The sequence below is a fragment of the Lissotriton vulgaris genome, unplaced genomic scaffold (assembly GCF_964263255.1).
Source record: "Lissotriton vulgaris unplaced genomic scaffold, aLisVul1.2 SCAFFOLD_2603, whole genome shotgun sequence".
In the NCBI taxonomy this organism is placed as follows: domain Eukaryota; kingdom Metazoa; phylum Chordata; class Amphibia; order Caudata; family Salamandridae; genus Lissotriton; species Lissotriton vulgaris.
Window position 1 is genome coordinate 112,881 of NW_028241926.1, and position 24,838 is coordinate 137,718.

At 45.1% G+C, this 24,838-nt stretch overlaps 1 protein-coding gene across 1 annotated transcript in view; it reads right to left on the reverse strand.

Moving 5' to 3' along the window:
- The window catches only part of LOC147669135 (uncharacterized), a 306,712-nt gene that overhangs the window by 86,202 nt on the left and 195,672 nt on the right, over nucleotides 1–24,838 (reverse strand). The window contains exon 3 of the mRNA XM_086948199.1: nucleotides 21,547–21,582. Within this exon, the coding sequence (XP_086804325.1) occupies nucleotides 21,547–21,582 (36 nt within the window). The remainder of the gene's footprint in view (nucleotides 1–21,546; nucleotides 21,583–24,838) is intronic.

Below are 24,838 nucleotides of genomic sequence, written 5' to 3' on the forward strand. Positions count from 1 at the left end.
TTATGAGCGCCGCATGGACATAGGGGGCCTCACTCGCAGTGATATTAGCAGCGGAAAGCGGTTTGGCACACTCATCACCTAACAAGGATTATTATTTTGAACATTGCGGCAGGATTTAAATCCACTGGGTTAAAGAACTTAGAAGTCTGCATGTGGTTATATTTTTGGACTACTAGGACCAGCATACCACTAAATGTTACGCCCACTGGGGCGGGACTCTGTATAAATAAAATCAGCTGTTCCTAAACTTTATTTCCTGACTCTTTGCTCCAAGTGAACAAGAGCTCGGGCCAGCTCGAAACGCGTTTGGCCGCTGAAGCGCGTGTGACCTGTGGACCGTACTGCTGCCGGCGATTATTATTATTATTATTATTATTATATTTCTTATATAGCGGCAGAATCGACCCCCGAAGGGGTATCTCCGCGCCTTGGGAACCCGTCCTGGTTTTCCCCTGTGAGATAGCCCCTACAGAGCATCCCCAAGGTGAAAGCCAGGCATCCCGCCGCGGTGGGGCCGTTGTGGAGATTAAGCAAGCTTAATGCCCAGAGTTGCAGAGTGTGAACCCATGATTAGGTCAGGCACCGAAGCGAGAATTATCGAGTCCGTGGACATTTGAGCTCAACACCCTGCCGCGTCGGGAATCGAACCATGGTCCCGGGTCTGACCTCTGCTTCAGGGTCTGCCTGCTCTAACCAGTGAGCCATACTTGTGCTGTGTGTCACCCGATGTGTGTGGCATCCTTAAAGAGCAACCTTGGTTTTTGTATGTTATGCGGCTGGTCCAGGTCGCCTGGTTGCCCCGACGCCGGTGAACAGACCATGGGTGTTAGTAATTACGAGCGCCGCATGGCCATGGGGGGCCTCACTCGCAGTGATATTAGCAGCGGAAAGCGGTTTGGAACGCTCTTCACCTAACAAGGATTATTATTTTGAACATTGCGGCAGGATTTAAATCCACTGGGTTAAAGAACTTAGGAGTCTACAAGTGGTTATATTTTCGGACTACAATGACCAGCATACCACTAAATGTTACGCCCACTGGGGAGAAACTCTGTATGAATAAAATCAGCTGTTCTTAAACTTTATTTCCTGCCTCTTTGCTGCCAGTGAACAAGAGCTTGGGGGAGCTCGAAACGCTTTTGGCCGCTGAAGCGCGTGTGACCTGTGGACCGTACTGCTGCCTTCGATGTGCTGTGCATCACCCCGATTTGTGTATCAATCCTTAAAGGGCAACCTTGGTTTTTGTATGTTATGCGGCTGGTCCGGTCGCTAGGATGCCCTGACACCGGAGAGCGGACCCTGGGTGTTAGTAATTACGAGCGCCGCATGGACATAGGGGCCTCACTCGCAGTGATATTAGCAGCGGAAAGCGGTTTGGCACGCTCTTCGCCTAACAAGGATTATTATTATTATTTTGAACATTGCGGCAGGGTTTAAATCCACTGGGTTAAAGAACTTAGGAGTCTGCAAGTGGTTATATTTTTGGACTACTAGTACCAGCATACCAATAAATGTTACGCCCACTGGGGCGGGACTCTGTATAAATAAAATCAGCTGTTCTTAAAGTTATTTCCTGCCTCTTGGATGCCAATGAACAAGAGCTCGGGTGAGCTCGAAAAGTGTTTGACCGCTGAATCGCGTGTGACCTGTGGACTGTACTGCTGCCTGCGATGTGCTGTGCGGCACCCCGATGTGTGTGGCATCCTTAAAGGGCAAACTTGGTTTTTGTATGTTATGCGGCTGGTCCGGTCGCTAGGATGCTCCGACGCCAGTGAACAGACCCTGGGTGTTAGTAATTACGAGCGCCGCATGGACATGGGGGGCCTCACTCGCAGTGATATTAGCAGCGGAAAGCGGTTTGGCACGCTCATCACCCAACAAGGATTATTATTTTGAACATTGCGGCAGGATTTAAATCCACTGGGTTAAAGAACTTAGGAGTCTACAAGTGGTTATATTTTTGGACTACTTGGACCAGCATACCACTAAATGTTACGCCCACTGGGGCGGGACTCTGTATAAATAAAATCAGCTGTTCTTAAACTTTATTTCCTGCCTCTTTGCTGCCTGTGGACAAGAGCTAGGGGGAGCTCAAAATGCATTTGGACGCTGAAGCGCGTGTGACCTGTGGAAGATACTGCTGCCTGCGATGTGCTGTGCATCACCCCGATGTGTGTAGCTTCCTTAAAGGGCAAACTTCGTTTTTGTATGTTATGCGGCTGGTCCAGTTGCTAGGATGCCCCGACGCCGGAGAGCGGACCCTGGGTGTTAGTAATTACGAGCGCCGCATTGACATAGGGGGCCTCACTCGCAGATATATTACCAGCGGAAAGCGGTTTGGCATGCTCATCACCTAACAAGGATTATTATTTTGAACATTGTGGCAGGATTTAAATCCACCGGGTTAAAGAACTTAGAAGTCTGCTTGTGGTTATATTTTTGGACTACTAGGACCAGCATTCCACTAAATGTTACGCCCTCTGGGGCGGGACTCTGTATAAATAAAATCAGCTGTTCCTAAACTTTATTTCCTGACTCTTTGCTCCAAGTGAACAAGAGCTCGGGCCAGCTCGAAACGCGTTTGGCCGCTGAAGCGCGTGTGACCTGTGGACCGTACTGCTGCCGGCGATGTGCTGTGCGTCACCCCGATGTGTGTGGCATCTTTAAAGGGCAACCTTGGTTTTTGTATGTTATGCGGCTGGTCCACGTCGCCTGGTTGCCCCGATGCCGGTGAACAGACCCTGGGTGTTAGTAATTACGAGCGACGCATGGACATGGGGGGCCTCACTCGCAGTGATATTAGCAGCGGAAAGCGGTTTGGCACGCTCTTCACCTAACAAGGATTATTATTTTGAACATTGTGGCAGGATTTAAATCCACTGGGTTAAAGAACTTAGGAGTCTACAAGTGGTTATATTTAAGGACTACTATGACCAGCATACCACTAAATGTTACGCCCACTGGGGAGAAACTCTGTATAAATAAAATCAGCTGTTCTTAAACTTTATTTCCTGCCTCTTTGCTGCCAGTGAACAAGAGCTCGGGGGAGCTCGAAACGCTTTTGGCCGCTGAAGCGCGTGTGACCTGTTGACCGTACTGCTGCCTGCGATGTGCTGTGCATCACCCCGATTTGTGTGGCAATCCTTAAAGGGCAACCTTGCTTTTTGTATGTTATGCGGCTGGTCCGGTCGCTAGGATGCCCTGACACCGGAGAGCGGACCCTGGGTGTTAGTAATTACGAGCGCCGCATGGACATAGGGGCCTCACTCGCAGTTATATTAGCAGCGGAAAGCGGTTTGGCACGCTCTTCTCCTAACAAGGATTATTATTATTATTTTGAACATTGCGGCAGGGTTTAAATCCACTGGGTTAAAGAACTTAGGAATCTGCAAGTGGTTATATTTTTGGACTACTAGTACCAGCATACCAATAAATGTTATGCCCACTGGGGCGGGACTCTGTATAAATAAAATCAGCTGTTCTTAAAAGTTATTTCCTGCCTCTTGGATGCCAATGAACAAGAGCTCGGGGGAGCTTGAAACACGTTTTGCCGCTGAAGCGCATCTGACCTGTGGACCGTACTGCTGCCTCCGATGTGCTGTGCGTCACCCCGATGTGTGTGGCATCCTTGAAGGGCAACCTTGGTTTTCGTATGCTATGCTGCTGGTCCGGTCGCTAGGATGCCCCGACGCCTGAGAGCAGCCCTGGGTGTTAGTAATTACGAGCGCCGCATGGACATACGGGGCCTCATTCGCAGTGATATTAGCAGCGGAAAGCGGTTTGGCACACTCTTCACCTAACAAGGATTATTATTTTGAACATTGCGGCAGGATTTAAATCCACTGGGTTAAAGAACTTAGGAGTCTGCAAGTGGTTATATTTTTGGACTACTAGGACCAGCACACCACTAAATATTACACCCACTGGGGCGGGACTCTGTATAACTAAAATCAGCTGTTCTTAAACTTTATTTCCTGCCTATTTGCTGCCAGTGAACAAGAGCTCAGGGGAGCTCGAAACGCGTTTGGCCGCTGAAGTGCTTGTGACCTGTCGACCGTACTGCTGCTTGCGATGTGCTGTGCGTTACCCCGAGGTGTATGGCATCCTTAAAGGGCAACCTTGGTTTTTTGTATGTTATGCGGCTGGTCCGGTCGCTAGGATACCCAGACGCCGGAGAGCGGACCCTGGGTGTTAGTAATTACGAGCGCTGCATGGACATAGGGGGGCTCATTCACAGTGATATTAGCAGCGGAAAGCGGTTTGGCACATCTTCACCTAACAAGTATTATTATTTTGAACATTGCGGCAGGATTTAAATCCACTGGGTTAAAGAACTTAGGAGTCTGCAAGAGGTTATATTTTTTGGACTACTAGGACCAGCATTCCACTAAATGTTACACCCACTGGGGCGGGACTCTGTATAACTAAAATCAGCTGTTCTTAAACTTTATTTCCTGCCTCTTTGCTGCCAGTGAACAAGAAGCTCGGGGGAGCTCAAAACGCGTTTGGCCGCTGAAGCGTGTGTGACCTGTGGACCGACTGCTGCCTGCGATGTGCTGTGCGTCACCCCGATGTGTGTGGCATCCTTAAAGGGCAAACTTGCTTTTTGTATGTTATGCGTTGGGTCAAGTTGCTAGGATGCCCCGACACCTGAGAGCGTACCCTGGGTGTTAGTAATTATGAGCACCGCATGGACATAAGGGGCCTCACTCGCAGTGATATTAGCAGCGGAAAGCGGTTTGGCACGCTCTTCACCTAACAAGGATTATTATTTTGAACATTGCGGCAGGATTTAAATCCACTGGGTTAAAGAACTTAGGAGTCTGCAAGTGGTAATATTTTTGGACTACTAGGACCAGCATACCACTAACTGTTACACCCACTGGGGCGGGACTCTGTATAAATAAAATCAGCTGTTCTTAAACTTTATTTCCTGCCTCTTGGCTGCCAATGAAGAAGAGCTCGGGGGAGCTCGAAACGCGTTTGGCCGCCGAAGCGTGTGTGACCTGTGGACCGTACTGCTGCCTGCGATGTGCTGTGCGTCACCCCGATGTGTGTGGCATCCTTAAAGGGCAACCTTGGTTTTTGTATGTGATGCGGCTGGTCCGGTCGCTAGGATGCCCCGACACCGGAGAGCGGACCCTGGGTGTTAGTAATTACGAGCGCCGCATGGACATAGGGGGCCTCACTCGCAGTGATATTAGCTGCGGAAAGCTGTTTGGCACGCTCTTCGCCTAACAAGGATTATTATTATTATTTAGAACATTGCGGCAGGATTTAAATCCACAGGGTTAAAGAACTTAGGAGTCTGCAAGTGGTTATATTTTTGGACTACTAAGACCAGCATACCACTAAATGTTACGCCCACTGAGGCGGGACTCTGTATAAATAAAATCAGCCATTCTTAAACTTTATTTCCTGCCTCTTTTCTACCAGTGAACAAGAGCTCGGGGAGCTCGAAACGGGTTAGGCCGCTGAAGCGCGTGTGACCTGTGGACTGTACTGCGGCCTGCGATGTGCTGTGCGTCACCCCGATGTGTGTGGCATCCTTAAAGGGCAACCTTGGTTTTTGTATATATATATATATATATATATATATATATATATATATATATATATATATATATATATATATATATATATATATATATAATATATATATATATATATATATATATATATATACTATCAGCCCGTCCCGACGTTGTCCGGGTATGAATTGCTGCCGGCCAGTAGTATATTGTTTTGTAGGATTTCATTTTGATAGCATTTCTTATCTGTGACAGGCCTGTGAAATGCTCCGATTCACAGTACACTGCTGATGCACTTAAGAGTGCGCATTCAGTAGTGTGTGAACTCGAATTTCCCTACTTTATTTTTCCTTGCAATATTATATAGCGCAAACTCGACAACATGGCATGAGCACAATTTACATTACAAAAGAACACATTCATTTGTGGTAGGCACAGGGAGACAAAGCGATTTGCCTGGAATCACAGGATGTTGAGCTGATGCCGCGATTCGAACGTATTTACAACAAGGGGTGGTGAGGGACAGAGTCTCTGAATTAAGCAGAAAGCTCTCACCCAGTCAAAAGATCAGGGCTAGATCCAACACCGTTTTTTAGCTCACTGCACCATCCCAGTTTCAGAACCTGGCTGTATGCAAATTAGTCTGTTCCTGTCCCAGTGCATGATGGGAACAGGGCAAACCAAACTACAAAAGCCAACTCTTACACTGGGAAGGAAACAAGCTCCCGGGGACCGGTTTCTGGCATTACAGCCGTCTTCGGCCCGGTTTGCTTGAATCCTGATGGTGCAATGAGCAAGGGTCTCACATCTGAGAATACCCTTCCACGCTTAGGGTGGACAAAAATATTTACAACAAGGGGTGGTGAGGGACAGAGTCTCTGAATTAAGCAGAAAGCTCTCACCCAGTCAAAATATCAGGGCTAGATCCAACACCGTTTTTTAGCTCACAGCACCATCCCAGTTTCAGAACCTGGCTGTATGCAAATTAGTCTGTTCCTGTCCCAGTGCATGATGGGAACAGGGCAAACCAAACTACAAAAGCCAACTCTTACACTGGGAAGGAAACAAGCTCCCGGGGACCGGTTTCTGGCATTACAGCCGTCTTCGGCCCGGTTTGCTTGAATCCTGATGGTGCAATGAGCAAGGGTCTCACATCTGAGAATACCCTTCCACGCTTAGGGTGGACAAAAATATTTACAACAAGGGGTGGTGAGGGACAGAGTCTCTGAATTAAGCAGAAAGCTCTCACCCAGTCAAAAGATCAGGGCTAGATCCAACACCGTTTTTTAGCTCACTGCACCATCCCAGTTTCAGAACCTGGCTGTATGCAAATTAGTCTGTTCCTGTCCCAGTGCATGATGGGAACAGGGCAAACCAAACTACAAAAGCCAACTCTTACACTGGGAAGGAAACAAGCTCCCGGGGACCGGTTTCTGGCATTACAGCCGTCTTCGGCCCGGTTTGCTTGAATCCTGATGGTGCAATGAGCAAGGGTCTCACATCTGAGAATACCCTTCCACGCTTAGGGTGGACAAAAATATTTACAACAAGGGGTGGTGAGGGACAGAGTGTCTGAATTAAGCAGAAAGCTCTCACCCAGTCAAAAGATCAGGGCTAGATCCAACACCGTTTTTTAGCTCACAGCACCCTCCCAGTTTCAGAATCTGGCTGTATGCAAATTAGTCTGTTCCTGTCCCAGTGCATGATGGGAACAGGGCAAACCAAACTACAAAAGCCAACTCTTACACTGGGAAGGAAACAAGCTCCCGGGGACCGGTTTCTGGCATTACAGCCGTCTTCGGCCCGGTTTGCTTGAATCCTGATGGTGCAATGAGCAAGGGTCTCACATCTGAGAATACCCTTCCACGCTTAGGGTGGACAAAAATATTTACAACAAGGGGTGGTGAGGGACAGAGTCTCTGAATTAAGCAGAAAGCTCTCACCCAGTCAAAAGATCAGGGCTAGATCCAACACCGTTTTTTAGCTCACTGCACCATCCCAGTTTCAGAACCTGGCTGTATGCAAATTAGTCTGTTCCTGTCCCAGTGCATGATGGGAACAGGGCAAACCAAACTACAAAAGCCAACTCTTACACTGGGAAGGAAACAAGCTCCCGGGGACCGGTTTCTGGCATTACAGCCGTCTTCGGCCCGGTTTGCTTGAATCCTGATGGTGCAATGAGCAAGGGTCTCACATCTGAGAATACCCTTCCACGCTTAGGGTGGACAAAAATATTTACAACAAGGGGTGGTGAGGGACAGAGTCTCTGAATTAAGCAGAAAGCTCTCACCCAGTCAAAAGATCAGGGCTAGATCCAACACCGTTTTTTAGCTCACTGCACCATCCCAGTTTCAGAACCTGGCTGTATACAAATTAGTCTGTTCCTGTCCCAGTGCATGATGGGAACAGGGCAAACCAAACTACAAAAGCCAACTCTTACACTGGGAAGGAAACAAGCTCCCGGGGACCGGTTTCTGGCATTACAGCCGTCTTCGGCCCGGTTTGCTTGAATCCTGATGGTGCAATGAGCAAGGGTCTCACATCTGAGAATACCCTTCCACGCTTAGGGTGGACAAAAATATTTACAACAAGGGGTGGTGAGGGACAGAGTCTCTGAATTAAGCAGAAAGCTCTCACCCAGTCAAAAGATCAGGGCTAGATCCAACACCGTTTTTTAGCTCACTGCACCATCCCAGTTTCAGAACCTGGCTGTATACAAATTAGTCTGTTCTTGTCCCAGTGCATGATGGGAACAGGGCAAACCAAACTACAAAAGCCAACTCTTACACTGGGAAGGAAACAAGCTCCCGGGGACCGGTTTCTGGCATTACAGCCGTCTTCGGCCCGGTTTGCTTGAATCCTGATGGTGCAATGAGCAAGGGTCTCACATCTGAGAATACCCTTCCACGCTTAGGGTGGACAAAAATATTTACAACAAGGGGTGGTGAGGGACAGAGTCTCTGAATTAAGCAGAAAGCTCTCACCCAGTCAAAAGATCAGGGCTAGATCCAACACCGTTTTTTAGCTCACTGCACCATCCCAGTTTCAGAACCTGGCTGTATGCAAATTAGTCTGTTCCTGTCCCAGTGCATGATGGGAACAGGGCAAACCAAACTACAAAAGCCAACTCTTACACTGGGAAGGAAACAAGCTCCCGGGGACCGGTTTCTGGCATTACAGCCGTCTTCGGCCCGGTTTGCTTGAATCCTGATGGTGCAATGAGCAAGGGTCTCACATCTGAGAATACCCTTCCATGCTTAGGGTGGACAAAAATATTTACAACAAGGGGTGGTGAGGGACAGAGTCTCTGAATTAAGCAGAAAGCTCTCACCCAGTCAAAAGATCAGGGCTAGATCCAACACCGTTTTTTAGCTCACAGCACCCTCCCAGTTTCAGAATCTGGCTGTATGCAAATTAGTCTGTTCCTGTCCCAGTGCATGATGGGAACAGGGCAAACCAAACTACAAAAGCCAACTCTTACACTGGGAAGGAAACAAGCTCCCGGGGACCGGTTTCTGGCATTACAGCCGTCTTCGGCCCGGTTTGCTTGAATCCTGATGGTGCAATGAGCAAGGGTCTCACATCTGAGAATACCCTTCCACGCTTAGGGTGGACAAAAATATTTACAACAAGGGGTGGTGAGGGACAGAGTCTCTGAATTAAGCAGAAAGCTCTCACCCAGTCAAAAGATCAGGGCTAGATCCAACACCGTTTTTTAGCTCACTGCACCATCCCAGTTTCAGAACCTGGCTGTATGCAAATTAGTCTGTTCCTGTCCCAGTGCATGATGGGAACAGGGCAAACCAAACTACAAAAGCCAACTCTTACACTGGGAAGGAAACAAGCTCCCGGGGACCGGTTTCTGGCATTACAGCCGTCTTCGGCCCGGTTTGCTTGAATCCTGATGGTGCAATGAGCAAGGGTCTCACATCTGAGAATACCCTTCCACGCTTAGGGTGGACAAAAATATTTACAACAAGGGGTGGTGAGGGACAGAGTCTCTGAATTAAGCAGAAAGCTCTCACCCAGTCAAAAGATCAGGGCTAGATCCAACACCGTTTTTTAGCTCACTGCACCATCCCAGTTTCAGAACCTGGCTGTATACAAATTAGTCTGTTCCTGTCCCAGTGCATGATGGGAACAGGGCAAACCAAACTACAAAAGCCAACTCTTACACTGGGAAGGAAACAAGCTCCCGGGGACCGGTTTCTGGCATTACAGCCGTCTTCGGACCGGTTTGCTTGAATCCTGATGGTGCAATGAGCAAGGGTCTCACATCTGAGAATACCCTTCCACGCTTAGGGTGGACAAAAATATTTACAACAAGGGGTGGTGAGGGACAGAGTCTCTGAATTAAGCAGAAAGCTCTCACCCAGTCAAAAGATCAGGGCTAGATCCAACACCGTTTTTTAGCTCACTGCACCATCCCAGTTTCAGAACCTGGCTGTATACAAATTAGTCTGTTCCTGTCCCAGTGCATGATGGGAACAGGGCAAACCAAACTACAAAAGCCAACTCTTACACTGGGAAGGAAACAAGCTCCCGGGGACCGGTTTCTGGCATTACAGCCGTCTTCGGCCCGGTTTGCTTGAATCCTGATGGTGCAATGAGCAAGGGTCTCACATCTGAGAATACCCTTCCACGCTTAGGGTGGACAAAAATATTTACAACAAGGGGTGGTGAGGGACAGAGTCTCTGAATTAAGCAGAAAGCTCTCACCCAGTCAAAAGATCAGGGCTAGATCCAACACCGTTTTTTAGCTCACTGCACCATCCCAGTTTCAGAACCTGGCTGTATGCAAATTAGTCTGTTCCTGTCCCAGTGCATGATGGGAACAGGGCAAACCAAACTACAAAAGCCAACTCTTACACTGGGAAGGAAACAAGCTCCCGGGGACCGGTTTCTGGCATTACAGCCGTCTTCGGCCCGGTTTGCTTGAATCCTGATGGTGCAATGAGCAAGGGTCTCACATCTGAGAATACCCTTCCACGCTTAGGGTGGACAAAAATATTTACAACAAGGGGTGGTGAGGGACAGAGTCTCTGAATTAAGCAGAAAGCTCTCACCCAGTCAAAAGATCAGGGCTAGATCCAACACCGTTTTTTAGCTCACTGCACCATCCCAGTTTCAGAACCTGGCTGTATGCAAATTAGTCTGTTCCTGTCCCAGTGCATGATGGGAACAGGGCAAACCAAACTACAAAAGCCAACTCTTACACTGGGAAGGAAACAAGCTCCCGGGGACCGGTTTCTGGCATTACAGCCGTCTTCGGCCCGTTTTGCTTGAATCCTGATGGTGCAATGAGCAAGGGTCTCACATCTGAGAATACCCTTCCACGCTTAGGGTGGACAAAAATATTTACAACAAGGGGTGGTGAGGGACAGAGTCTCTGAATTAAGCAGAAAGCTCTCACCCAGTCAAAAGATCAGGGCTAGATCCAACACCGTTTTTTAGCTCACTGCCCCATCCCAGTTTCAGAACCTGGCTGTATGCAAATTAGTCTGTTCCTGTCCCAGTGCATGATGGGAACAGGGCAAACCAAACTACAAAAGCCAACTCTTACACTGGGAAGGAAACAAGCTCCCGGGGACCGGTTTCTGGCATTACAGCCGTCTTCGGCCCGGTTTGCTTGAATCCTGATGGTGCAATGAGCAAGGGTCTCACATCTGAGAATACCCTTCCACGCTTAGGGTGGACAAAAATATTTACAACAAGGGGTGGTGAGGGACAGAGTCTCTGAATTAAGCAGAAAGCTCTCACTCAGTCAAAAGATCAGGGCTAGATCCAACACCGTTTTTTAGCTCACTGCACCATCCCAGTTTCAGAACCTGGCTGTATGCAAATTAGTCTGTTCCTGTCCCAGTGCATGATGGAAACAGGGCAAACCAAACTACAAAAGCCAACTCTTACACTGGGAAGGAAACAAGCTCCCGGGGACCGGTTTCTGGCATTACAGCCGTCTTCGGCCCGGTTTGCTTGAATCCTGATGGTGCAATGAGCAAGGGTCTCACATCTGAGAATACCCTTCCACGCTTAGGGTGGACAAAAATATTTACAACAAGGGGTGGTGAGGGACAGAGTCTCTGAATTAAGCAGAAAGCTCTCACCCAGTCAAAAGATCAGGGCTAGATCCAACACCCTTTTTTAGCTCACTGCACCATCCCAGTTTCAGAACCTGGCTGTATGCAAATTAGTCTGTTCCTGTCCCAGTGCATGATGGGAACAGGGCAAACCAAACTACAAAAGCCAACTCTTACACTGGGAAGGAAACAAGCTCCCGGGGACCGGTTTCTGGCATTACAGCCGTCTTCGGCCCGGTTTGCTTGAATCCTGATGGTGCAATGAGCAAGGGTCTCACATCTGAGAATACCCTTCCACGCTTAGGGTGGACAAAAATATTTACAACAAGGGGTGGTGATGGACAGAGTCTCTGAATTAGGCAGAAAGCTCTCACCCAGTCAAAAGATCAGGGCTAGATCCAACACCGTTTTTTAGCTCACTGCACCATCCCAGTTTCAGAACCTGGCTGTATGCAAATTAGTCTGTTCCTGTCCCAGTGCATGATGGGAACAGGGCAAACCAAACTACAAAAGCCAACTCTTACACTGAGAAGGAAACAAGCTCCCGGGGACCGGTTTCTGGCATTACAGCTGTCTTCGGCCCGGTTTGCTTGAATCCTGATGGTGCAATGAGCAAGGGTCTCACATCTGAGAATACCCTTCCACGCTTAGGGTGGACAAAAATATTTACAACAAGGGGTGGTGAGGGACAGAGTCTCTGAATTAAGCAGAAAGCTCTCACCCAGTCAAAAGATCAGGGCTAGATCCAACACCGTGTTTTAGCTCACTGCACCATCCCAGTTTCAGAACCTGGCTGTATGCAAATTAGTCTGTTCCTGTCCCAGTGCATGATGGGAACAGCGCAAACCAAACTACAAAAGCCAACTCTTACACTGGGAAGGAAACAAGCTCCCGGGGACCGGTTTCTGGCATTACAGCCGTCTTCGGCCCGGTTTGCTTGAATCCTGATGGTGCAATGAGCAAGGGTCTCACATCTGAGAATACCCTTCCACGCTTAGGGTGGACAAAAATATTTACAACAAGGGGTGGTGAGGGACAGAGTCTCTGAATTAAGCAGAAAGCTCTCACCCAGTCAAAAGATCAGGGCTAGATCCAACACCGTTTTTTAGCTCACTGCACCATCCCAGTTTCAGAACCTGGCTGTATGCAAATTAGTCTGTTCCTGTCCCAGTGCATGATGGGAACAGGGCAAACCAAACTACAAAAGCCAACTCTTACACTGGGAAGGAAACAAGCTCCCGGGGACCGGTTTCTGGCATTACAGCCGTCTTCGGCCCGGTTTGCTTGAATCCTGATGGTGCAATGAGCAAGGGTCTCACATCTGAGAATACCCTTCCACGCTTAGGGTGGACAAAAATATTTACAACAAGGGGTGGTGAGGGACAGAGTCTCTGAATTAAGCAGAAAGCTCTCACCCAGTCAAAAGATCAGGGCTAGATCCAACACCGTTTTTTAGCTCACTGCACCATCCCAGTTTCAGAACCTGGCTGTATGCAAATTAGTCTGTTCCTGTCCCAGTGCATGATGGGAACAGGGCAAACCAAACTACAAAAGCCAACTCTTACACTGGGAAGGAAACAAGCTCCGGCGACCGGTTTCTGGCATTACAGCCGTCTTCGGCCCGGTTTGCTTGAATCCTGATGGTGCAATGAGCAAGGGTCTCACATCTGAGAATACCCTTCCACGCTTAGGGTGGACAAAAATATTTACAACAAGGGGTGGTGAGGGACAGAGTCTCTGAATTAAGCAGAAAGCTCTCACCCAGTCAAAAGATCAGGGCTAGATCCAACACCGTTTTTTAGCTCACTGCACCATCCCAGTTTCAGAACCTGGCTGTATGCAAATTAGTCTGTTCCTGTCCCAGTGCATGATGGGAACAGGGCAAACCAAACTACAAAAGCCAACTCTTACACTGGGAAGGAAACAAGCTCCCAGGGACCGGTTTCTGGCATTACAGCCGTCTTCGGCCCGGTTTGCTTGAATCCTGATGGTGCAATGAGCAAGGGTCATTCGAACGTGGCTCCCCAGCTCTAAAGTTCGCAATCCTAGAACTTGTGGCGGGAGGTGTGTCTAAAAGTGTATGTGGGTGCTGGCCATCAATGAGAGAGACCTGTGCATTTTTCAAATGGGTGGTGAAAAAATATGAGTATGTTGCTGGAGATGTGGGTCGCCGTGCCACCAATGTACTTACCGGGGGAGGGTAAACATCCATTAATTCGCTACTTTCTTTCCGCATACCATCACTCCGCATACTTTCATTACGAAAGTACCATGACTCCGCAATGCCATTATAACGCATGGCATTATATTTTATATGCTTTTACCACGCATACATTTACAACTAAATTCGTTCTAAATGCATGAATGGTAAAAGCATGTTTTTTTTTTGGATAAGGTAAGTATAGGTATAGGGGTATATGTTTTGGGGTGTTTGGGTATTTTAAGGGTTCAGATATAGTTTTGGGTTATGGGTACAGTGGGAGTTTTAGTGTTTAGGGAGTATTTTTAGGGTTCAGGGCTAGGTTTGGGTTTTGGGGTACAGGGGTATTTTAAGGGTTCAGGGCTAGGTTTGGGTTTTGGGGTACAGGGGTATTTTTAGGGATCAAGGCTAGGTTTGGGTTTTGGGGTACAGGGGTATTTTAGGGTTCAGGGGTAGGTTTGGGTTTTGGGGTACTGGGTTATTTTTAGGGTTCAGGGCTAGGTTTGGGTTTTGGGGTCCAGGGGTATTTGTAGGGTTCAGGCGTAGGTTTGGAATTTGGGCTACAGGGGTATTTTAAGAGTTCAGGGCTAGGTTTGTGTTTTGGGGTACAGGGGTATTTTAGGGTTCAGGGGTGGTTTTGGGGTACAGTGGTATGTTTAGGGTTCAGGGCTAGGTTTGGGTTTTGGGGTACAGGGGTATTTTTAGGGTTCAGGGGTGGGTTTGGGTTTTGAGGTACAGGGGTATTTATAGGGTTCAGGGCTAGGGTTGGGTTTTGGGGTACAGGGGTATTTTTAGGGTTTAGGGATATTTTTGGGTTTTGGGGTACAGGGTATATTTATAGGGTTAAGATGGGTTAGGGTTTAAGGGTGTTGGGGTATTTTAAGGAGTAAGTCTGGGTTATGATTATGGGGTGCAGGGGTATTTAAAGTGAGCAGGGTGGGATTAGCACACAATATGAGACATGGCATGAAGGGCGGAACGTACTACATGCCCCCAGCGTTTGTCACGCCCCCAGCACACGCCCACAGCACAACGCAGACACGCCCACAAGGGACTACTTTGCTGGCATGGTTCTTTTACCTTTTAAATGTATATGGTGGGCGTCTGCATAGCCTATGTCCTTCTGCTGCAACTGCCCTTTCCAACGCTGTATCGGGTGTTGTGATTGGTCCTGTGGTTCCTGAGATTACCCGCCTCAAAGGTTTGGGCTCTCTCTTTATTATATTAGTATAGATATATGTATATGTCAGCTCCAGGATTTCCCCCGAAAACAGAAGAAACGGCCGCACTTGCGTCGTCAGTTTCACAGATTTTCTATTTATTAGCACAAAAACAGATCGCGTTTCGGCATACGTACATTTTTGTGTCAACGTAAATACAAGCAACCACCATTTTATACACATATTCCTCGCGTTGTTTATTCGGAGCCTCCGAGATAATAAACATAAAAAGTGGACTAATGTTCATCATCACTGTGAGCTCCATCTTTGAATATCAGTATGTACACTATTTACATAAACGCAATTATATATGCAATATCATTGTTGCATTAACTCAAATTTCATCTTTTGATAATTTTCAGTTCAGTGGCGCGTAATTATGCCCTGTATGGGCAAATCAACATAATTTTATACAAAACTCAACTTTTTATCTTTTTTGTGGCAATTCGTTTCACCTTATGTTTATACAATATGGACCTAATTGAACTCATTACTGAAAGAGAGTTTTTTTCAGTTGATTCAATTCATTGGGAAATCAGTGGTGTATTCAACAGTGTAAATTCATAGTCATAACAAACAATTTCATGTTAGATCAGAAAAAGAAACCCCTATGCTAGTGTAATACAAGATCATCTATAATGCAATCAAGGAATTCACTACCTTTCAACTTCAGTTGCTTCAGAACCCACTTAACCCAAGTGTATCGACAGTTCTTCTTCGGAATTCAGACCAAATGGAATGATAATATGCAAATTGATTATGTATCTCGATTCGAGTCTACGTAATCTTTGTTCCCTGTTACCGCATCGTTCACTTATAGGGACATTCAGAAAAGTGCCTCGCTACTGGGTATGAGAGATCCTTGTTTTCAATTGCACGTGTGTGCTCCAGGATTCTGCGCTTAGTGGGGTGTATTGTGCTGCCTACGTAAATTTTCATACATGGGCATACCAGGCAGTAAACACAGAAGGGTGTGTTACAAGTTAAAAACTTATTAATTTTCTTTGTGTCTTTCATGCCCTGAGCCTGGTAAGTTAGAACTTTGGAGCTACTTCTACATGCTTTAAATTTAGAGCATGAGAAGAATCATGTCAAGGTACTCAGTTTTGGAACAAAGGGGAATGATTCGTAATGGCTTTTGACTAAATGATCTTTAAGTGACCTGAGGCCAGATGTAGGAGCCCTAACACCGGTCGGTAACGGCCGAATTCGGCCGTTACCGACTGGTATTAGGGTTTTCAGATGTAGGGGGCCTATATTTTACCGATTCTGTAAATTTACCGAATCAGTAAATTTACAGAATCGGTAAAATACCGAATTGGTATATTTACCGATTCGGTAAATCCACATGTAGGTGGCACTCCTAAGAGTGCCACAGGCCCTTAAGAATCGGTATTTTACCACCCAATCCTATTGGGTGGTAAAATACCGAATTCAGGTGTGCATGCACATCTGTGCATGCACACCTGTGCAATGTGACACACAGACATGACCTTAGGGCATGTCTGTGTGCCACATGGCACACAAGTACGGAATTGGGGTGCTGGAGGGTGTCAAAGTGACACCCCCTGCACCCTTGCAGGATTCGGTATTTACCGATTCGGTAAATACCGAATCGGTATTGCCCATTGATTCCTATGGGCTTCATGGCGCATAGGAATCAATGGGCAATACTGATTCGGTATTTACTGATTCGTTAAATACCGAATCCTACCGATTCGGTAATTCTTAAATTCGAATTACCTACATCTCCCCCCTTCCTATTTACCGACTCTTAAATACCGAATCGGTAAAATTCGGTATTTAAGAGTCGGTAAATATGAATTACCTACATCTAGCCCCTACTACGTCTAAAGGTTACCTGAGGATGTTTCGGTAACTCTTTACCAACTACAAGGTCTGTTTTTAAGATATCCAATTACGGTATAAAATTTCTCTCAGCGCCCCTGCTTCACTAGAAAATTCTGTAATAAATCTACAAGAATCAATCTCACACTGAGTAGGTTTCTACCTTTCTTTCAATAGTCTTTTACGTGGGATTTTTTGCACTTTCTCAAACATTTTGGTCAACAAATCATTGTTGTACCCTCTCGCCTGAAGTCTATTGATGGCATCTATTGCAGCAATTTCAAAGTCATCATTATTCGAACAATTTCTTTTTAAGCGAAGCAGTTCGCCATATGGTATACTGTTTTTAAACTTTTTTGGTGACTGCTACTCGCCTCTATCGCATTACCAGCTGTTGACTTTCTAAACAGCGTTGTACAAATCTTGCCATCTCGAATGAACACTTTCAGGTATAGAAAGGATACCTCTTCTTGGCTCATCTGTCCACTGAAGTGGAGATGAAGTGAATTCCTATTTAGGGGGGAGCTCGAAACGCGTTAGGCCGCTGAAGCGCGTGTGACCTGTGGACCGTACTGCTGCCTGCAATGTGCTGTGCGTCACCCCGATATGTGTGGCATCCTTAAAGGGCAACCTTGGTTTTTGTGTGTGTATATATATATATATATATATATATATATATATATATATATATATATATATATATATATATATATATATATATATATATATTCACTTTAAAAAACATAGGTTTCAGGCCTTATATAGTTAGGAATTAGCATTTAAAAAACCATTGAAATTGCTCCTATATAGTTAGTTGTACTAACTATATTTCACGCACCCGCAATCCGCTGCTGATGATGTCACATATTACATCATTCATGACATGGTCAGTGACATCACTGATGACATCACTGATGACATCTCAAATGACATCACTGATGACATCACTGATGACATCTCATTTGACATCACTGATGACATCACTGATGACATCATCCAGTGACTGTGTGTTTCTGTAAAGTTTTAATATGTTTTACATATTGAAGAATGAGTGGATGTATAAGTGTCTGGATGAAGGATTTAGTAGGTGCGTGACAGACTGTATGAGTGAGTGATTAAATGTGTCTTACTAAATGCATGGGTTAGTGACTAAACTGTCTGAATGTGTGCATCAGTATGTCTGTTGTTGTGTAAGCTGCTGCATGTGTTGATCAGTAGCTATATGAGTGGCTAAATGGGTTATTGATTGGTTGCCCAAGTATTTGTATGGGAGACTGAGTGTGTGTGTGGGTGGCTGGGAGGTGTGCGACTCTGTGCATAGATGTATGAGCAGTTGATTCACTAGGTGTATGAGTTCAAGAGTGCATGTGGAAACAGCTATATGGGCGGTTGACTGTGTGTATGGGTGTGTTGGTGAGTGAATGGATATCTCAGTGCTACATGTCCAAGTAAGTACATATGTAAAACACAGTGCATGTGAGAGTTGGCATATATAAATGACTATACATGAGAGCCAGTGAATGTGCGAGTGGCTGTATGGATCATTGTGTACGTGTATCAGTGATTGTGCAAGAGAGTAAGTATGTGTTAGTATATGTTTGAATAAGTAAGGTGTTGTGTGTATAACTGTATAGTTGAGGAAATGGAAGTGTGATTGATTCTTTGCATGACTGACTAGGTGTGTGAGTAACTCCATGGATGAGTGGCAGTGTGTGAGTGTCTGTATAGGTGTATGAGTGCATATGATAGTGTTGTATTGATGAGTGACTGTATGTATGAGTGATTCTATGTGTGAATGAGTGAATGTGTGTGTAGACCTAGGAATCAGTGAGTGCGTATGTAGTAACTGGTATTGATGTGTCAATGGTTTCAAGAATGGTAGTCTGTATTTAACACTGGGTGTATCAAAGGTTATATTAGAGTGCGAGGAGGTGCATCGTATTATCACATGAATGATATCATCAGTGATGTGATCAGTGATGTCAAATGAGATGTCATCAGTGATGTCATTTGAGATGTCATCAGTGATGTCATCAGTGATGTCACTGACCATGTCATGAATGATGTAATATGTTAGTACAATTAACTATATAGGAGCAATTTCAATGTTTTTTTAAAATGATAATTCCTAACTGTATAAGGCCTGAAACCTATGTTTTTTTAAGTGAATTTGCAAGGTTTTTAAAATGCTAATTCCTAACTATATAAGGCCTGAAACCTATGGTTTTTGAAGTGAATTTGCAAGGTTTTTTAAATGCTAATTCCTAACTATAAAAGTCCTGAAACCTATGGTTTTTTAAGTGAATTTGCAAGGTTTTTTAAATGCTAATTCCTAACTATATAAGGCTTGAAACCTATGGTTTTTTCAGTGAATTTGCAAGGTTTTTTAAATGCTAATTCCTAACTATATCAGGCGTGAAACCTATATTTTTTTTCAATAAATTTCAAAGTTTTGTAAATGCTAATTCTATTAGCGGATAACGTTTATATATGTTATTATCCTTCTGGGACCAACTGAGCAGCCATCTTGTTTCTCAGGAGACGTGAGGCACAAGAGAGCACAAAACAAGAGGGGAAAACGCGAAAAGGGGGCAGGGTTGAGACCCCCTCACCCCCTAGCCCTTCTCAGGGGGACCCAGAAGGACCACCAAGTGCAAACCTTTTTTTTTTTTTTTTAAATCGCGGGGTACGCGCACAGTACGTGTACTGTACATGTACGGTGCGCGTTCCCTGCAATTTTTTATTTTTTTTTGCTCTTGACCCCCTGAGAAGGGCTAGAGGGTTGGGGGGTCTCTACCCTGCCCCCTTTTTGAGTTTTCCACTCTTGTTTTGGGCTCTCTTGTGCCTCAGTTCTCCTGAAAAACAAGATGGTGGTCAACACTTCCTGGTTTGGACAGTTTGGAATGTTGACAGTGGACTGCCAGCCAATCAGAAACTCGCTCGCGCACATAAGGGTATGCGCACGTACGCGTACGGTACGCGTACCGTACGCGTACGGTGTGCGTACGGTGAGCGCATATAGATATATAATTTGCTCAAATTCAATTTTCTCAACAACTACTGGAGGGATTTTCACCACTTATAGAAAAGGCACTACTGCATACCTGTCCCTACCATTTTGCCAAGTTTGGTGTAATTCCGTTCAGCTGTTCGGGCTGTAGTCGTGTCTAAAGGTCCCTTAGAAAATGCCATTTGAAAAATTTCAAATTCAATTTTTTCAAGAACTACTGGAGGAATTTTCACCAAACATAGCAAAGGCACATCTGCATACCAGGCCCTACCATTTTGCCAAGTTAGGTGTAATTCCATTCAGCCGTTCGGGCTGTAGCCATGTCTAAAGGTCCCTAGGGAAATTAACATGGGGAAAACACGTTTTGGGACCCCCCTTTTTTCTCAGCCTCCGCTTGACGAATCCCCCCGACACTTTCAGGGAAGGAGCGGAACGCAGCGAGGCAAATTTAAGGAAAATTATAGGCAGATCCTTCAATCGGCGCCAAAGTTATTCCCAATAGAATGTTCGGAATTTCCTATGGTAACTAGGTCTTAACTATATATACCTACTGGCGACCGCCAGTAGGTAATATATATATATTCCGAAAAATCATATTAACATCCACGCTCTCAGACACAGATAGACACAGCAGGCAGGATTCTGTGCAGCAAAGTTGGGGGCTTATTTAGGTCATAAACCCGCCGTGACGCGTTTCGCCACCGTAGTGGCTTGTTCACACAGCGTTCCACAACACAGCCAGCTCCTTACATGCTACAATTACATAGGCATGGAAAAAGGACTATTGGTACATGGTACAATGGTCAACAGTGTTCTAGTCACATTACAAATGTATATTGGCAGCGGGTGTCCCTTCATGTTCATTGTTACTTCAATAAAGTTTTAATCATGCGCAAAAATTAATAATACTAAATCAATCTTTACACATCGTGTATAGTTGTGAGTCTGTTACTTTTTATCACAAGTCTATTAAAAAGCGAAAGTATGTACTTCATTCAGCACAAAGTGTAGTAGTACCCTTGCTAGTGGGTGAGGATTCAAAGGAACCCTAACATGATAGAAAACAAAATACAGCCCCTTGTTAGTGGGTGCAAAGTTTAGTACAATGTGTATGGGACCTAACTTTGATACTCATAAAGTCATAGCCCTAATTGAAATAATATCAATGCATATACCTTGCTATGCATAACCCCCTGTGTGTCATACTCCAAGTTTACAAATAAAAATTATATATATGTAAGCAAAATATATATATAATACAAAGTGCAGATATAGTCTTATCTGTGAGCAAGGTTTCAGTGGAAACCGAAACGTTCGTGGTTTGTTTGTTAAAATGAAATAAAGGAGCTGCATGACAGAATTGGAAAAACGGAGTGCGATCTACTATTCCCCGTTGGGGAAGTGTGCAAATATATATATATATATATATATATATATATATATATATATATATATATATATATATATATATATATATATATATATATATATATATATATATAATATATATATATACTTAATGTATTTTGTAGGAGAAACAAATAAAGTTCTAATGGGAGTAAATGAAAGTGTTAAAAATGCCCCCTATCCCCTATACTTAAAAATAGATGATATAGAGTATGCAATCATAATCACAACAAGCATGTTAATACCTTACCATGTGTTTCGTGTATTTCTGGGTCATCAGTTGGGTCTGTAACAGAGGATAAATAGCATTTTAAAGTGAGTGCTGAGAAAATTGGAAACACTTAGCCCATTTGGGCTACTGATCTTCTTATACAGTTAAGTCATGCCATAAAAGTAATTTTCACTAACATCAGTGAGATTTACCAATAAGTATCGGTGTCTTATTCATCACTCCTCAGAGGCATGTCAGGAATAAGAAGGTCCAGGTTAATCTAGTTTTCCTTCTTTCTGACTAATACTTTGATTCACTAGGTGATCTTCAGAAACACAAAAAGGACTGTGCATTATTTTGTTCTCCAAGAGGCTTACCATCAGCATATTTACTCCTCTCTCAGAATATCATTCAAAATCATTTGAAAATGTCTGAAATCAGATTTAAACGTACTGGTTTTGACATCTTTGTGGGGTCATACACCTTGAAAATTCCAACAGGAACATATCACATATTTATCTAAGGTCAGTGCCATTGAAGTAACAGGCATAATGTGATAGTAGCTTTCAGTAAGTGACTTGAGGACCTAAAAACCTTGTACTCTTGCATCTGTAGGACATCAATGCCCCGCTCCACTGCTGTCCATGTGCCCGTCAAGAGAATCCTATACATGGCAGCGTGCCTCATCAAGGGCCTGTAGAAACTGAACTACAAACCCCCTCAGGACATTTCATTGGCGCTCGTAACTCACACTATCTTCAAAACCAGGCATATTGGGCCAGATTTGCCAGTTTCTCATGCAGCGCAGCTGCCTCAAATGCCGCGCTGCATGAAAAGGATAGAGCATCATATTTACAGAAATATGGCACTCTCCTCCCCTGGTAACACTGGTACAGAAATGTGCGGCTGAGCGCCAAGGACACCCCTTTGCACCTTAATCATTTCCCCTCTTTCTATACGGTGTAGCAAATATGCAAAGTCAGAAAATAAAGGAGAAATAAATAATTTCTTCTTCATAGTGCCTTTCTGAAATGAGTGTTATTTTCTAATCCTAAACCTTGACTCCTTTATTAATTAAATAGGGTTTTGCAGCAGAAACCTTGGGTGGGTACATGGGTATGCCCATTCACCACCCATGGTATGCCTCCTTGGTGCTAGGTAATGCAAAGGAGTGCCAGGCACTACTTACATGTGATTTTGCAGTGTAAAACAGGTTTTACACTGGATAGTAAATAGGTAACAAAGGATTTAGCATCATTTTGTGTCGCTTTTGTGACACAAACACAGCATTAAATCTTAGTAAATAGGCCCCATCATCTTGAAACATCAACACCACTGACATTCCTGCTTATTTTACTGACTACTTCAAAAACAGTGCAAATAAGAAAAAACAAAGCAGCACACTTTTTCTTGATTTGGAGCACTATTCCCTAATGAATCAGTGCTTCCTCAACCATAGTGCAACGTAGGATAGGGTTTAATCACCTCTTTATAAAAACTGTATCATGATGTAATAAGAGACCGCTTCTGTTCGAACAATTTAGCTACTCCTTCAATCACTCAATGACTGTATTGCTGCCTTTTACACTTACAGTGCACTGCAGTATTTTTAAAATAACAGGAACATACATAAGCAAGGTCCTACTCAAGACCTTCCTCTGATAGGATCTAAGGGCCTCATTTATGAGGTTGTGCCATAGGGAAGCGCAGCAGGCCTTTCTGCTGGACTGCCCTACGGCAAAAGAAAAGGGCAGGAATGCGCCGTATCTATAATATACAGCGCATTTCTCCCAGTTGCGCCTCCTTTACGGGAGGCGTAAGCTTTTGGCACTGCCTCAGATTTATGAATTCTCGTAAATCTGGGGCAGTTTCAAAAGGCCATGCATGTTGATGGGAACGCCCACAGTAACACCCATTGCACGCCCCTTGAACGCAGCGTTAAAGAGACTGATATTTATCAGGCAGCAGTACGCCAAAAAAAGTGGCTTGTTCCACAGGCTTCGGCGCCACGGAATGTTGGAAAAAGTGACGTTCCGATGGCGCTAAGGGCCTCATAAATGAGGCCCTAAATCGTTGAAGTAGTATCAAGGTCTTATAAGGCATCTCTTTTGCACTGCATGTGAACTGGGGAAATGTTGAAGGTTTTTTCTTTCCCAGAGTCATTCGAAGGCCCCATGCTTTTTATCTGTTTTTCAAGTGTCCTTCCTGGAACAGTACCCTACCATTGACCAGAAATTCGAGGGAATGCCAAACAATACACAAACTAAACAAATGAATCTAAAGGCACAGCTAATGATGATGTCTCTGCTACTCTTTCCTGATCCTCAATACTCGCCTGCAGTTAAAGCCCCGCTATAACAACACATCTGTGTTTCCTGCTGGAGTTGCGCTCCACCCCAGCCCGGGAGGCTGTGTTGAGGCCGAGTAGTGCCTATTCACTTGGACCTGCTGAGCCTTGCCTGCATCGGAGCTTAAAGATGCGGCTGACCTTGCCCCTGGCCTTCCAGTATTCAGGCTTCAGTGCCTGTGTAACAATGACTGCCACCTGCCTGTCTGAGCCCCTTGGTGGCCAGGATGGGTGAGTGAAGCTGGGGGCCTTAGGATAGCAAGGTGCTTGTTGGGGTCTCATGAGGCCACAGCAGGGCTGCACTGTGACCTGTTCCCCTTGGGCTGCATGGCCTGGGTGGGGGTGTGCGTCTGCAGTGTATATTGATGGGGCCAATCAAATAAGTATTTGGGCCATTCAACCTGAGAATGGTTCCCCGCTCCATGGACTCAGAAGATTGGTGCTCTCCCAGTGCCCCCACCCTGTTGCCTGGGTTGGAGGCCTTGCAGAGGAGGGAATTGCAATATTAGCTGTCGGACTTCTTTCGTCCCAGGGGAGTTGTGTTTGTCATTCAGGTTGCATTGCATTCTGCTTTTAAAATGTGAAAGCACTTTGACAAAACGCGCGCTCTTTGAGGCAGCAGAGAAACTACAGCTGTTCAAAAGAGAGTTTACGTTGTTGGCATTTTAAATGACAACACCTTTTAATTTATCTTTTTAAAAAACAACACATAAAAAATGCATTGTCATTTACAGAGCCAAAAGCTCCAACTCTAATAAATGAAAGACCTATTGCACAAATGCTTGCTGTTTCTTGCATTACATAATTGAGACATTTTTAAGCAGTGCACAGTTTTGACTTTGTTGGCTTACTCGGGTGAAATACATTGCTCTTCCATATTGTTCTCTTCTTGTTTTTGTCTATCCTTGCTGGAGATAATCACTGAAGGCATCAGCTCTTCCTGAGCATGGAAGATCATTTGACTAGATGTGTTGCGAGGATAAA